Source organism: Chaetura pelagica, unplaced genomic scaffold, assembly GCF_000747805.2.
Source record: "Chaetura pelagica isolate M959 unplaced genomic scaffold, ChaPel_1.0 scaffold534, whole genome shotgun sequence".
NCBI classification, from domain to species: domain Eukaryota; kingdom Metazoa; phylum Chordata; class Aves; order Apodiformes; family Apodidae; genus Chaetura; species Chaetura pelagica.
In genome coordinates, this window is record NW_009953065.1 from 582007 (window position 1) to 597257 (window position 15251).

At 43.6% G+C, this 15251-nt stretch overlaps 1 protein-coding gene across 1 annotated transcript in view; it reads right to left on the reverse strand.

Annotated features, from left to right (window-relative positions):
* Positions 1 to 15251, reverse strand: part of LRRK2 (leucine-rich repeat kinase 2) — a 119770-nt gene that overhangs the window by 101862 nt on the left and 2657 nt on the right. The window contains exon 2 of the mRNA XM_009996788.1: positions 14788 to 14875. Within this exon, the coding sequence (XP_009995090.1) occupies positions 14788 to 14875 (88 nt within the window). The remainder of the gene's footprint in view (positions 1 to 14787; positions 14876 to 15251) is intronic.

Sequence of the window (15251 nt, forward strand, 5' to 3'; positions counted from 1 at the left end):
CAGCAGGGGAGATGCACTGGGTGTTAGGAGCGTCTCTTCTGCATCATACAGAATTCTGATCAGCATTTGGGGAACTGTAAGCTGTTAATTGCAATTTCCATTCTCTTGCTTTTAGTCCCCATAATAATTTTAGCAACTGCCCAGGAAGATCCATTTCACAACAGCACTCAGTATCCCTTGTTCCCAAGCCTTCCAGCTGCAGTGGCTGGACTGAATGAGGTGAAGGAAAATGATTCTATGTGGAAGAGGTCTTCTTTAAGGCAAAGGATAGAGATTTAGGTAGAGTGTATCTTTTTACCCCCAAAGCTAAGCCAAACTTAGAAATAGGTCCTGAGTCTGTTGTCTGCCTGCCCATGGGCACTATTTTGAGCTTGTCTCATTCCCAGCCCCTGGAAGCAGCTGCCTTAATTCCTACATGTCATCCTGAGCCAGAAATGTAAGTAGTGGAGAAACATCTATACATGAAGAAATAGATCCCCATGTATCAGTTGAAAAGCTGAGTTGTTGCCCATGATGAAAGCAAAAAAACCCCAAACAACCAAACAAAACAACCAAACAAAAAAACCCCCAACAACCTGCAAAATAAATCTTCAAATACAAAATTTAAGAAGTAAGAACTCTTCGGTTTTGAAGGTGATTGATTTATATATAAATGCTTATATGTGAGAATAGGAAGTGACAAATGTCTCAGTGTTTTAGGCAAAAGCATAATAGCTTGTAGGTGAACTTTCCAGCTGGAAGCTGCAATCTGGTTGATGGGGATTTCCACGTGAGGTAAATTAGCTGGCCTGCCTACAATGTCCAGGGACTTGAAAATGAGATCAGGCTGCTTTCCAAAAATTACTTTATTTCCACCCTTTGTAAAAGTCCTTTGACTGCTGTGTGCAAGGAAGAGGAGAGTTATCTCTTCTGGCATTTGAGTCCTGTAACTACGAATTCTCAATTTACCCACCACACCTGGACATGGCTTGTGTAATCATCTTGAGACTGTAATCATCCTGATACTTGAAAGTCTGAGGGCTTTGTATTCCAAAAATGTTATATGTAAATAACCTTTCAGAATGACATGTAATTTTTAGCTAATGACTTCACCTTACACTATTCATCCTTCATACATAGCAATGTTAAATCAACTTTTAATGCTTTTTCATTCAATGATATTATGTAAATGCCAGCAGCTGGCATACATTAGGTTAATTTTCTTTTTAAAGTCAAAATCTCCATAAAGCATGGACAGATGTTGATATCAAGACAGCAGCTGTAGCACCACGTTCTTTTGAATCAAGAAGCAATATGTTGTTGTTGTTGAAGGTTAGTAGTACCTCAGTGTCAACATTATTAGACAGAAGGAATGGTACCTCTTATAGTCAAAACTTCATAACCACTTTTCTTCAAATCAGTGGTGCTGTTTTCCAAGCACTGGATGCAGTGGATTGCAGCACACAGGTTTTATAGCAGTTTCCACATTGAAGACCTCTTATGAAACAGTTTGTAGAGCTTAGCTAATAAAACTGCTGACACACTTCTGTGTTTGTTTTTGTACCCTGGGGTGCTGAAGGATAATTATGTTTACATTTGGCTTACAGCATTTTTTTAGGTAAAGGTGATCCAAAAAGAGACTGACTTTCCTTGAGACAGTCTTGTTTAACATCAAAAGTAGTGGTAATATTAAAAACACTGGTCTGATGAACTACAGTGATAGATTTCAGATTGATAGGTTCAGACACCAGATCATAACAGTAAGAATGCATTCAGGTTGCTCTAGAGAGCCTAATTGGTACCTTCATCTGCTGGCTTCAGTTAAGATAAGCCAAAAGGGTCCTACCACATGCAGTGACTTGAATTACAAAACTCTCTGCACGTTACTGCTACTTTCCTCTCTCAGTCCTAGCATGAGTCCCATAAGAGTAGTGCTTTTTCTTGCTGTATTTGGGAATATATGACAAGTAGGGCATAAAACATGCCAGTTACACCATTTTTCATCTTGCTTTTTTTTTTGTTGTCTGTCCCCTGATCACACTCTTCACTCCTGGGGTTGTCTGACTGCACTCAAGGTTGGTGTTGACATGGTGCTGCTGTGTAACCTTGGTTTGGGTAAATTGTGTTCAGGTGAAGAACTGTGAAAAGCAGCTCCTTCACTCTGGAGCTGCATTTCAGCTCAGACCCCTGCACTTGTTTGTGCCTGAGCTACATTACAGCCTCATCCATGGACCCTGTGAACCTGCACCTGACCTTGTGGTGTGACCTTGGATCAGCCTCACTATTATAAACTTCTCTGGCCATAACTGATTCTTGGCTGCCCTGCCTATGCTCACTATACCTCATCCTGACCCTGATTTGTTGACTTATTTTTCTGCTTAACCTTGGACCTGCCTTATTGCTAAGCACTTGCCTGGTGGACCCTTGGATACCATGGACCCTTAGATGACCCTGGCTACTGTCACTGGACCTGCTCTGCTTGTTTTGCTCAGGTACTATGGGAGAGCACCTTTGGTGATGATGATATTGCCTTCCTGTCCCCATCTAGTCCAATCTCCCCTTCCTCAAGGATTTGTTGCTATAATTTTTCTCCTAACATAAAAGTAATGCCTTTTTTTTCCCTAGTTTTATTTGGTGAATGTCTATCTTATTAAATAAATTAATACTTTCCTTTAATGCAGTATCTTCTTTGGCCTGTTATTGTATCCAGGTGTATTTCCAGACATTTACAAGCTTAGCCAAAAAGCCAAGAGTTATTTTCTTGCTTGGAAGCAGGTATGAGCAAATCTAAACTTTTAAGTATTTATATGTATAAGTACAAGTCCTTGAAGCTACTATGACTTCTTGATTGAGTATTTTGAAGGATTAGTTGCCAAGAGAAATTAATGTGGCAGTTTGTCATGGATGTATTCCATTCTACAGTGTACCTGCTTTTTGCCCTGTTTCATCAAATATGGATATTTGGGGACACATTTTTCATCACTGAATAAAAAAGAATTAATAAATTACTCTCCCAGCACAGGAAAATTAGAGGACCAACCTTGGACTTCTCAGACATGGCTTACTAATAAAAGATAGCTTACAGTACCTAGGTGAAGTTCCAGCATGTTGAGTGGCTTACACTAAGTGTAATAAAATGGAAGGACATAGGCCAAACTGTGTAGACATGCTACTAAATATTCAGGGATTCAGTGGTACCTGGGCTACCTGTTCAACATAGTTTCATTAGTGTGATGTTCAGCACTACATTAATAAAAACCGTCTGAATGACAAATTAGCCAGAGTAGAGCTCTGTGCTCGGCTGGCTAAGCGTACCTTGCTTGAGTTCAGAGGTATGTGCTTGGAGCTGCAGCATGTGGCGCAGATGTACTCTCACTCCTCCAGGTGCCAGCCACAGTTAAAGCATTTCAGTGCTTCCCATTGGAAATAAGACAGAGGTATAACTTTGTTAGACTGCAGTTTGTCATTTGTCTAAGTCTGGATTTCCTCAAAATGTCAGTACAATTTTCCAAACAGTAACAGAAGGGAGAAACATGTTGAACTGACCATTTTAGTGACCAAATACCCAGTTCTTACTATCTTGGAACTGAGAAGCTATTTCTTTGCTTTGGACTCAGGAGATGATTGCTAAAAGAGGACTTTAAATCAGCTGTTTGTTTTGCAATTTCTAAAAAGGGCCATTAAAAACTTCTGGGGAAAAAATGGTTGAGAAAAAGATTTCAATAGAGATGTGAGAGAGATTCACAGCTGCTCAGAAGGTGAACCTGATTCGTGTATGCTCCAGTTCAGACAGTCTGACCTCAAGTAGGCATTTGTATTGCTCCTGAGCAATAGGTCTGCCTTGATTCTTTTCATAAGCTCATTTGTTTTCTCAGAGGGTTGGTCAAAATCTCTCTAGAATGGAAAGTTCATCCCTTTCATCAAAGAAGAGACATTAAATCAATTGTCCAACTCAGCAATACAACCAATTAGAAAATAAAAGTAGAACATGGTGTTGGTTCTTAATGTTGCATCAGAAAGGGGGAGTGAACAGATGTTCCTAGAGACCAGCAGTCTAATCACACAGGCATCTCAGCACCTAGAGGTATCATCCAGAAGAGTTCCAGCTGGACACCCAGTGCAATAAGGAGTAGAAGCAGACCCCATCTCAGGATACCAATCCCAAACATCTTTGCCCTAGGTCTAGTGAACAGTGATCTTAGGCAGCATTGGGATGTGGCTGACAGTGGCAGCTTTTGTGGCCACAGCCCATGTGGAAAGAACATTTCTCAGTTACAGTCTCTGCCCATGCAACAAATCAATGGTCTATTTTAAAGGGTTTATTTTCTCTCATTAATAACTATTTTCCTTAGGGATCTCACACACCCAGAAGGATTCTCTCATCTCCTCTCTTACCCTAAGACTCAGACACTTTATTTATATCGGTTCATGAACCCTATTTCCTAAACTGTTATGACAATCTGATGACTAAAAATTATTTTTTTTCTCCTTTCACATAACTCCCAAATAAGTGATGCAGAATTGTCAAATGACAGGCACTGATGCATTAGTACTGGAGAAAGTTCCAATGTAATCTGCAGTGCTACAGTGCCCCTGCCTCTCTTCACTATTTATGAGTGAGTTTGAGGAATTAGCGTGCATGTAAGAAATAATCCATCTCACAGCCTATCCACTTTCTCTTCTTTTTCCCCAGTGGGGAATAAAGAGGACAGTGCAGATAACATAATTGCACAATCTGTTCATTTTATATGCCAACTCCAATTTCCCTCTCTGGTTTTGTCTAAACTATTAACTTCGAGTGCAGGTTCTGTTTTTTAATATTGCTGTTTGCTCAAAAAACTAACATTGTTTTGAGGCTCTTCTGGCCCCAAACCACAATGTAACATACAAAGGAAGATTACTGGGGAAAACAGATTTGTTTCTGACTTCCCCTTACCGTACGCCAAACTTTTTGCTTCCTCTGCCATTTTTATGCTGTTTCTCTATTCTTCATTTCTTCTCTCTCCCTCTTATTTTATATTATCTACCATGGTGCTACCAATGTTAGCTTCTCTGCCAGTTTTGGAGAGCTGAGTGTAAGAATAAAACGACAATGACACTTTCCCTTTTGCCATTGGCACTGAGCAATATACCACCCCATTGCTCACAGTACTGTATTTTTGATCCTAGTGATAAATACATTCACCAAATGTATTCCTTGAATAGTTTTTGTTCACTTACAGTTGTTCCACCTGTTAGAAAAATATAGGCTAGTTAAGTTCTCACTGTTTTGTTAGGTGTTTCCCTCTGAAATTAAAGTAATTGCAAGGATTAGCACACAACTGCAGAATTGCAATAAATAAAATGTAAGTTTAGCACTTTTCATTGTTGAAAGCAAACACATTTCTGTGTAGCCAAGCCTTTCACAGCTTATTGATACGTTTACAGTCCCATGGTTTAGCTGTGAAGAGTACCAGTCTCATGGCAGTCTCAATGCAGTCTTTAAGATGGCATCCTTAAATGTGTTCTGCTATCTCCCCCAAACCCTTCCATTTACATATCTCCATGTGAGCTTTTGGCTGTGTTGCCCTAGGACACACTCAGGATACCTGTACTATTGATTGACAATAGGTACCTGATATTTCTGTGCTAACTGCTCACTTGGTGCCACCTACACCTGTTGCTGTTGGAGCCAGAACTTGCGTGTGTCCTAAACTGCATTGCTCATGTGTTAGAGGGAGTCTGAGTACTAAACCATCCTTAGTACCTTGTATGTTTAATATTAATACATAAAATGCATATTGCTTTATTTTCTACTGACAATACCATATGTTGCTTTCTGCAAGCCAGTACCTCACATTTACGTCTGTATTACACATGGGGCTATGTCTCTCAGGGACCTGTTTTCTGTAGTATGCCCAGTCGCCTACATCAAGGTGGGTATTCACACCATCTGCTTTAAGCATGTAAGCAGAAGTGTTGAGGCAGGAGCTACAGCTCCCTGTGTAGTCAGCAGATGGGGTCTTCTGCTCTGCTAAATGAAATGGGGCTGCTGAATGAACTCAAGTTCTGACCCCTAGTAGGCCAAAGTGCAAAATTTCCATTCACTCCAGTCTCCAGTTTGGAGCAAGCCAACAAGGCCTGAGACAAAGCCTGGGAATAGTTGGGGTTGGGTTGCTCCCAGGACTGTTCCTGGCTGGGGGTGTGAATGTCGCTGCACCAGTTGTGGTTCTCTGCCTTGCACAGTCCTCCAGTGCAGCCCCAGCACCACTTGTGCCACATACGCTCTCGGTGCTGAGCAAATGCCACTTGCATGGAGACCAAAGCTGCTGTCTTATCCAGGGCACCCCTGCACTCCTTCAGATAAATGCCCCAGGGATAACAAGGAGCAACCTGGTGGCCTGGTGACCATGGCATCCTCAGTTTCTGTATGGAACAAAAATGAGCCTCTCATGTAGCAGATAGGGGCTGTTCCAGCGGCTCAACACTGAGTGTTTTTCCACATTAAGACACGTCTTGAGGCTGCCTGCATCAAGGCTTCCAGCATGAGCAAGAGATGTAGAGAATTTTGGCACAGTTCCATCCTAGCAGAGGTAAGCTTGGCCTCCACCACAGCACTAGGTGACCTGTGCCAGCATCTCTGGGCAGAGGCAGGAGGAAGAGGACAGTGTCAGGTACCATCTTTGCCTGTGGGATCAATCAGATTGACATACCACTCCCTGAATCCTTCTTGTTGCATTTGTTCTAAGAACAGGTATGATGTTAAACTTACTGCAGTCATTGGGGTCTTCCCCTGCTTGCCACGATTTTCTGTAAACAAGAGATTTGACCTAGACAGGCTGGAGAGTTGGGCGAGGAGAACTGTGATGAAATTCAACAAGGGCAAGTGTAGAGTACCCCATGTACCAGTACAGGTTGGGGGCTGACATGCTGGAGAGAAGCGTAGATGAAAGGGACCTGGGGGTCCTGGTGGACAGGAGGATGACCATGAGCCAGCAATGTGCCCTTGTGGCCAAGAAAGCCAATGGCATCCTGGGGTGCATTAGAAAGGGTGTGGTTAGTCATTCAAGAGAGGTTCTCCTCCCCCTCTATTCTGCCTTGGTGAGGCTGCATCTGAAATATTGTGTCCAGTTCTGGGCCCCTCAGTTCAAGAAGGACAGGGGACTGCTTGAAAGAGTCTGGTGCAGAGCCACAAAGATGATGAAGGAAGTGGAACATCTCCCTTATGAGGAAAGGCTGAGGGAGCTGGGTCTCTTTAAATTGGAAAAGAGGGGTGACCTCATCAGTGTTTACAAATATGTTAAGGGTGAGTGTCAGGACGATGGAGCCAGGCTTTTTTCAGTGATGTCTAGTGATAGGACAAGGGGCAGTGGGTGCAAACTGGAACATAGGAGGTTCCACGGGAACATCAGAAAAAACTTCCTTACTGTGAGAGTGACAGAGCACTGGAACAGGCTGCCCAGAGAGGTTGTGGAGTCTCCTTCTCTGAAGACATTCAAAACCCGCCTGGACACGTTCCTGTGTGATGTGCTTTGGGTGATCCTGCTCTGGCAGGGGGGGGATGATCTTTCGAGATCCCTTCCAACACCTAAGATTCTGTGATTCTGTGACAGTGACCTTGCACTGACACTGGCCAGCAATATTGAAATTCTTGAGTGACCACCACCTGACTCCATGGGTTTGAATGCATGCAGGTTGTCTCAGTTGTCCCTAACTGCTGCTCTCCCAATACCCTTCTCAGTCTGTGCTGATATGTGCAAAAGCCATGTTCACTGCTGCAAAAAAGGTGCTGATTACTTCAGCCTTCTCTGTGTTGCCTGTAACCACGTTGTCTCTCCCATCCACCTGCAGACCCATGTTATACCTGTAGATTCTTTTTTTACCTTACTGCCCTTTATGTCCCTAACTAATTTTAGTTACAGATGGGCTTTAGGCATCCTGATTTTTACCCCAAAGTGCCTCAGCAATGCTTTTTCCTTCTGCTTCCTATATATCCCGTATCCATATTTTAGTTTATGAGGATGGTCCTTGTCTAGCCAAATGGGCTGGCAGCTGGTTTCCTATGCCTCTGCACAGGGAGATAATTCATGCATGAGCTCTCAGTAATTTCTCTTTAAAAAAACAATTAGTTCTTCTGGGGAATCTTCCCCTTCATGGCTGCTTCTCACAGGCTACTTCCAGAGTAAGTCACTCTGCCCACCCAGAGCGGAATGCTCTGCTACTCATCTTCCTGTCTTTCCTCTGCATCCATCACCTCTTGGCTGCTGCAGCCAAAGCAGCACTCTGTGACTGCCCTCACCTCCACTTCTTCCCTGCTTCTCATCGGGGGCCAAGCCAGTATCAAGCAGAAAGCCCTTTTGCATCTGCATTAGAAGAATGTCACCACAGCACTCTAAGAACCTCCTGGATTGCCAAGCCAATGCCATGCTGCTCTTCCAGCAACCAGGTGGCTGTAATCCCCAGGGAGGAGCAGGGCTCCAAGTAGGAGACTTCTAGTTTACAGGAATTCTCAGCCTCTGGCTCGCCATAGCCCACAGTCCATCTATCACTATATCTCCCAGGTTCCTCCTCACTCTGATCTGGACCCAGAGACTCTCAGCAAGCATGTCTCCAGCTTGATACTGGGGCACTGCATAGTCAAGGAGTTCCTTAATGAAAAACACAATGCACCCTGCTCCTCTCTTGTTGGTCCTCTATCCATCCATGACCATGTTCCAGCCATGTGCACCACCCCACAAAGTGTCCATGCCTCTGGTGATAGAGACTCTGCAACTGTGCCTGGTGGTACAGCTGCTTCTCCTCACTGCCAGGCTCTGAGCAGCAGTGTACAGGCCTCCTGAGAGAAGCCTCTGAATGCCTGTCTCCCTTTTTGATGCAAGGAAAAATGGGATGGGATTAAACCTGCTTTGTTTAGGCATGTAATTTGTTGCTGTAGAGGGAAGAAGGTGCACACATTTTCAATCATTAGTGAAAACAGCCTGGTACCTTGGAAAGCTTCTAGAGAGAGACTCTGTTTAACTCCCACCTTTCCTCTTTTGCCTAGAACACTGTCAGAAGTGTCTCCTAGATACATCCAGGGCCATGGGGTAGTGTCAGATTATAAGCAAGAGTCTTCACTGAACTCACAGAGGCTTTTTAAAAATCAGTGGCATTACTTTGTGATGAGTATCAGTGACTGTTCAACACCTCCTTCTGATAGCATTAACCTTCCCATGAGATTAGCACATGCTCATATCAATTGCTTTGAAGGGGTCAAGAATCACTCTTAATGCAATTTTCATGAGTGTTTAATGTTATATTTGAAATTATCACTGTGGCAGGTGTGATGCTTGTGAGGGAACTTGTTAAAATATCTAGAGGGAATTCCACAAAACATTTCACAGAGGACCTATTTTAAAAATGTAGCTGATTTTAATACCTGCAGCCTAACAACATAGATTTTAAAAAGATGTCTATCTACAGTGGTGGAAATGGCACTTCTGAAGTACAAGTACAGAAAGAAAAAAGCAAGGAGGCAAACAGAAGTCCCAGCTTGCTACTGCCCCATCCCATTTCCCAGCAATGGAAAATGCCGGTTTTCATCTTCCACATACCAAGATGATGTCCTGGCCCAGTTCAGGCAACTTTAGGCACTCTCTGTGCATATTTTGCCTTTGCACAGGGAACTCATGTGGTCCAATTTCCTTTTCAAACTTGCCTATCCCTCATGGTACCATTCTCTCAAAAAAACCCATCAAGATTTGCTGGATTCACCATCTGTCAGATCCAGAGGGTATGACCAACTCAATGAGTCAGTAACTGAATTCCTGACAGTCTTGTTTCCAGTTTCATTTGCAAACTTGGAAAAAGCAGTTCTGTATAGTGTTCTGCTTGGAGGCAATGCCATGTCAGTGCTGTCAACAAAGGCAGCTTTTAACCTGCTGCTTAAAACATATAGTTTCCACTTCTTGGGACTTCAGTTTGACAGATTTTGGTTTGATGAGGTGAGAGCTTACAAAGTAGTGAACTCATGCTGGGTGAGCTGTTACTTTTCTAGGAGTGCAGAACAGTGTGTAGTCATACATCATAAGCCTAAAAGCCTTTCTGATTTATTTCTTTTTGTTTTCTTTCATGAAAGGATGAACAACTGATGTGCTGGTCTTACATAACCTGCTAAAGGATTTGGTTTAGAAGTACTGTCCACCTTTTAAAGAAATGGACTCTCATAAATCAAATTTGTTTAGTGAACAGACACCACTTAGAATGAAGGGAGGGTGAACTAAAACTGATGTTTTTGCACGTGGTTCTCTTCCTGTAGATCTTTCATATACACCAGACACAAGGTGTTGGAAGAGAGGGCTGCTCTCTGATTTCAGGAATCCAAGCTGACTGAAAAATGACCTGTTCTTCTGGGCCAGTCAGCAGCACCTGAGTTTTCTGTTTGGCAGACAGACAGCTCTGCATGGGCATGTGTTTTTCTAAAGACACAGCATATCTAGAGCCATGTTTCCCTGGGATCCTGGGGCTAGTGTTGTGCCAACTTCTTGATTTTTGTGCTGACAGTTGTCACAGCTAAGTAAATAAAACTTTTGCAGGGTAATACTGACTTGATGGGAATTGTAACCTGGAAAAAACGTATTTTCAAGGACGTGAATGTAAAAATTTCAAACTGTACAATAGTAAACATTCAAATAAAATTCCAAATTGTACAGTAATAAAAGTCCCATCCCTCCCCCCTCCATTTCACACAGCCACTGGCCTTCAGCATGTGTTGGGCCCTGGTTTTTAGAGCAGTGCATCTAGATGGACTGCCCAAATCTCACCTCTGGACACTTGCACACAGGTGAGCGTGCAGGTATCAGCGTTAGGGCTGCACACTCAGGGCACACTTGGGTTTAGCAGCGTGTTCGCACACGTGCTGCTGCTGACTCTACCAGAGACTCTTGTTTCAGTCCAACGTCATCAGATGTCTTTTTGACAGCCAAAGGCAGAAGGGAACTGTTTTCCTGCCAAAAATTGAATCCCTGCTCAGAAGCATGAAAACGCTGGAGATCTTAAAAATAGAGAGAAAAAAATAACTTCAAAAAACCCACGTGTTTCTTATGATTGCATTTTCAGTGGGTCTGAAGTGGGTTTGCTGGAATTCATATATTTAGCACAAGAGGGAGAGCAATTATACAAAATGTGAGCTGAAACGATTAAATTTGTCAAGTTACCTGGAAGTAAAACAGCCTGTGGTGTGAAGTCTTAGCCAACCTTAGCTATACCGCTGCCAGCGATGCCTGTCAGGCAAGGAATGTGTCATCCCAGTTTTGTCAGCTTCACCCTTTTCCAGTGCTAGTACTGCAACACGTCCTACTTGTTAAGCAATTTATCTCTCAACACTTTACCAGTAGGATTAAATTTATGGTGTCAGTAGGTTCCTTACAAATAAATTCTTAAGTTCCTTTAATTTTGAAAGGATTTTACAGAGGAAGTAATAACGTCTCAGATTACAGATTCAGATAACCACGGTAGAAGGTAAACAACTGGCCAATAGCCACCCTGCAGGCCAGGATAGCCTGGAATTAAAGTCCCATGTAAGAGTGTCCAATCAAGGAGAGCCTGTGTATATGAAGGGCAACTTTTGTTGAGATATTGGAGCGGGGTCTAATCAGGATCTGTCCATATAAAGAAAAACACAAAGCAAACACTGGAAGGATTACAAACAACTAAAACTGCATTGAGAGTGAAGAGACACTTTCAGATAAATTAACAAAATGATTCTCCTAAGATAGTGAAAATGGCTGGAGAGAGAATGTTATATGGGGATCAGAAAATTATGGACTGGATCTCAAAGTGCCTTACCCAAGAGACCAAACAGCATTGTAAGGATAGGATGAACTTTGGAAAAGCAGTAAGTTTTAAAGCAATACATGGCTTATTTCAAATTTAGTGTTAAATTCCTATTTACAGTTCCTATTTTCTATTTATTTAGTTAGTTATTTAAAGCAAAATGTTCTTTATAGTCCTAACCTTGTATTTCCAGTAAGTATTTGCAATCTCAACAAACTGGTGTGATCCAGGATCAGGGTTTGCATCTTGTCAGAGGGAATAAAGTGGTACCTACCACATTCCTTGCCACACTGATAATGTATAATTCTGTATAGAGAAAAGATTTCTGAACCTTGAGAACTGCACACAAACTTAACCTGTATGAAAGGTGTTGGCATTGCTATCAGTGGATATTGTCTATCTGGACACCCAAAAAGCATTTGACACAGTTCCCCATGGAACTCTCATAAAAAAACCTGGCTGCTTAAGGCCTAGATGAGCATATGATCTGTTGGATCAAGCACTGGCTGGACAGTTGGGCCTAGAGAGTGGTGGTCAATGGAGTCAAATCCAGCTGGGGCCAGTCACAAGTGGTGTTCCTCAGGGCTCAGTGTTGGGACCGTTTCTGTTTAACATCTTTATTGATGATCTTGATAAGGACATAACGTGTATTATCAGTAAGTTTGCAGATGACACCAAGCTAGGCAGGAATGTTGATCTGCATGAGGATAGGGAGGCTCTGCAGAGAGACGTGGATAGATCAGATCATTGGGCTAATGTTAATGGTCTGGGCTTCAACAAGGCCAAGTGCCAGGTCCTGCACTTGGGCCACAACAACCCCAGGCAACACTCCAGGCTTGGGGAAGTGTGGCTGGAAAGTGTCTGGCAGAAAAAGACCTGGGGGTTCTCATTGACAAGCAGCTGAATATGAGTCAGCAGTGTGCCCAGGTGGCCAAGAAAGCCAATGGTATCCTGGCTTGTATTAGAAATAGTGTGACCAGCAGAAGTAGAGAGGTGATTGTTCCCCTGTACTCAGCACTGGTGAGGCCACACCTGGAGTGTTGTGTCCAGATTTGGGCACCTCAATTCAAGAGAGATATCGAGGTGCTGGAGCGAGTGCAGAGGAGGGCAATAAAGCTGGTGAAGGGCCTAGAGAATCAATCTTATAAAGAACACTTGAAGGAGCTGGGAATGTTTAGTTTGGGAAAGAGGAGGCTGGGGGGAGACCTCATCAGTCTCTACAACTACCTGAAAGGTCATTGTAGAGAGGTTGTTGCTGGTCTCTTTTCACAGGTAATTAGCGACAGAACAAGAGGTAATGGCTTCAAGCTGCAACAGGGAAAGTTTAGACTGGAGATTAGGATTTTCTTTTTTCACAAACGGAGTAGTTAGACACTGGATTAGGCTGCCCAGGGAGGTGGTTGAGTCACCATCCCTGGACTTACAGGTCATTTGGATGTGGTGTTGGTGGATATGGTTTAGGGGAGAACTAGGGATGATGGTTGGACTTGGTGATCCCAAGGGTCTTTTCCAACCTGAATAGTTCTATGATTCTATGAAAACTCAGCTCTTATCATTAAATCCAGTACTATAGAAAGATGATCACAGTGATGAAGGTTGACAGAAACAAAACAAATCCTCCCTCCTTCTCATTAAGTCAGTCTTCAGTGTAGTGTGTCCCAAACCTGAACTTGTCTGTTGTGTTACTTCAAGGAATCCTTTAAAGAGATAAGCCTGACAGGACGAGCTGCTGAGAAATTATGTCTGTGATTGGGTTGAGCCAGCAATGGAAAAAAAAAAGAAAAAAGCTTTTTGTTAGCTCTCTTGAGTCTCTATTAACTGTAACCTACATGATGCCTCCGGCTTCTGAGAAGGCTGTTAAAAAGACAGGTTGTTTCTGTGACAGCCAGCTGTTGTGATGATATTCTGTGGAAGTGTTCCTTCTAGTTGGCTAGGGATTTGGTGTGAGTATTTTCTGCTGAATGCAGTCCCTCACATTTTTTCTTTGGGGCTTATGCATAAGAAGTATTGAGTGCTGTGCTTGTCAAGCACAGTCTGGACTTCTGGAAAATTACAGATCTCTCTCTTGATGGTGTTGTAGAAATGTAAGCCAGTCTGCTCATGGAGAATTGCCGAACCTGAGAGTACTGATTCCTGTAGCACATGTAACTTCATTCCTGGTGCTACAACCTGGAATTGTTTCTTACTCTAATGCTGGGTCATGCCCCAACGGTCTGCACAGGAATAAGGAGTGCCCTGTGCCAATCACATCATACTATCAACAGCTGTGAGGGTTACAGAGCTCTGGAACAGGCTGCCCAGGGAGGCTGTGGAGTCTCCTTCTCTGGAGACTTTCAAGACCTGTCTGGATGCCTTTCTGAGTGATCTGCCCTTGTTGTTGTTTTGTTTTGTTTTGTTCCTGCTCTGGCACAAAGTTTGGACTCAATGATCCTCTGTGATCCCTTCCAACCTCTAATATTCTGTGATCTTGATTAAAAAACCTAAATGTTAACGTGTTTTTTACCTAGTTCAGGCTTCTCACATACTCAAACATGGAAGATAAATATTTATAAATCCATTGCCACATCAGTCACTAACTAGATTGTCTACATAGACAACTGTTATTATCATTAGTTTCAGTAACTGCAGCTCACTGTTTTATTTTATTTTGACCACAGTGTTACCGTTTCACAGCTTGCTTTGAGGCAAAGGCAAACCACCAGCGGGGCTGTGTACAGCTGGCCATGTTAGACTTTGCTCCTCCTTGTAATTTTTAAATTCATGTGGCTATGAGTAGTGCTGCTCACAGGGAGTGGGCTGGGAATAACGGATCCCATTGATTACAGAATTTCTCCATTTAGTGTCTGGCCTCATCATGAGGATCTTTATATGAGACAGTCAAGTCAGCAGAAGAATCTCAGTATGTGCCTCAGGAGCGGGGCACAAATGGTCACATTCTGAAGTGACTTCTTTTTTCCACAGTGTTTGCAGCGGCCCCGGAGGGCTCCCCCGCGCACCCCGCCCGGGGAAACCAACACTTCCCTGGCGCTCCCGCCGCCGGGAGCCCCGCAATCCCGCGGGCTCTGCCGGGGCCACCTCGTCGTTCTCATCACCAAAACCCCATCTAAGTATAAACATGAGAACAAGCTCCAAACTTTTCCTTTATACAGGAACAAACCAGTCCCTCTCGGAGCAACTGGTCGAATTTTTCCCTTTGTCACCTACCGCGTTAGAAAATGACAAACGCGAACTTTAAAGGCCGCCTGTATCCAAACGATCCCGTTATTAAATTAACTGTGCTTTCCCAGTCCGTCAGCGGGAAGGGCGCGGCGGGAGCGAACATTCCCAGCGGGAACATCCAGCGCCACTACGGGCGGCGCGTCCTGGGCTGGCGGGGCGGCTCTGGCGCTGCCTGCGAGACGCCCATCCGCCCAGAGCTCCCTTCCTTCCTCCCTTCCCTCCTTCCTCCCCCCCGTCCCCGTCCCGCCGCCCCGGGCGCC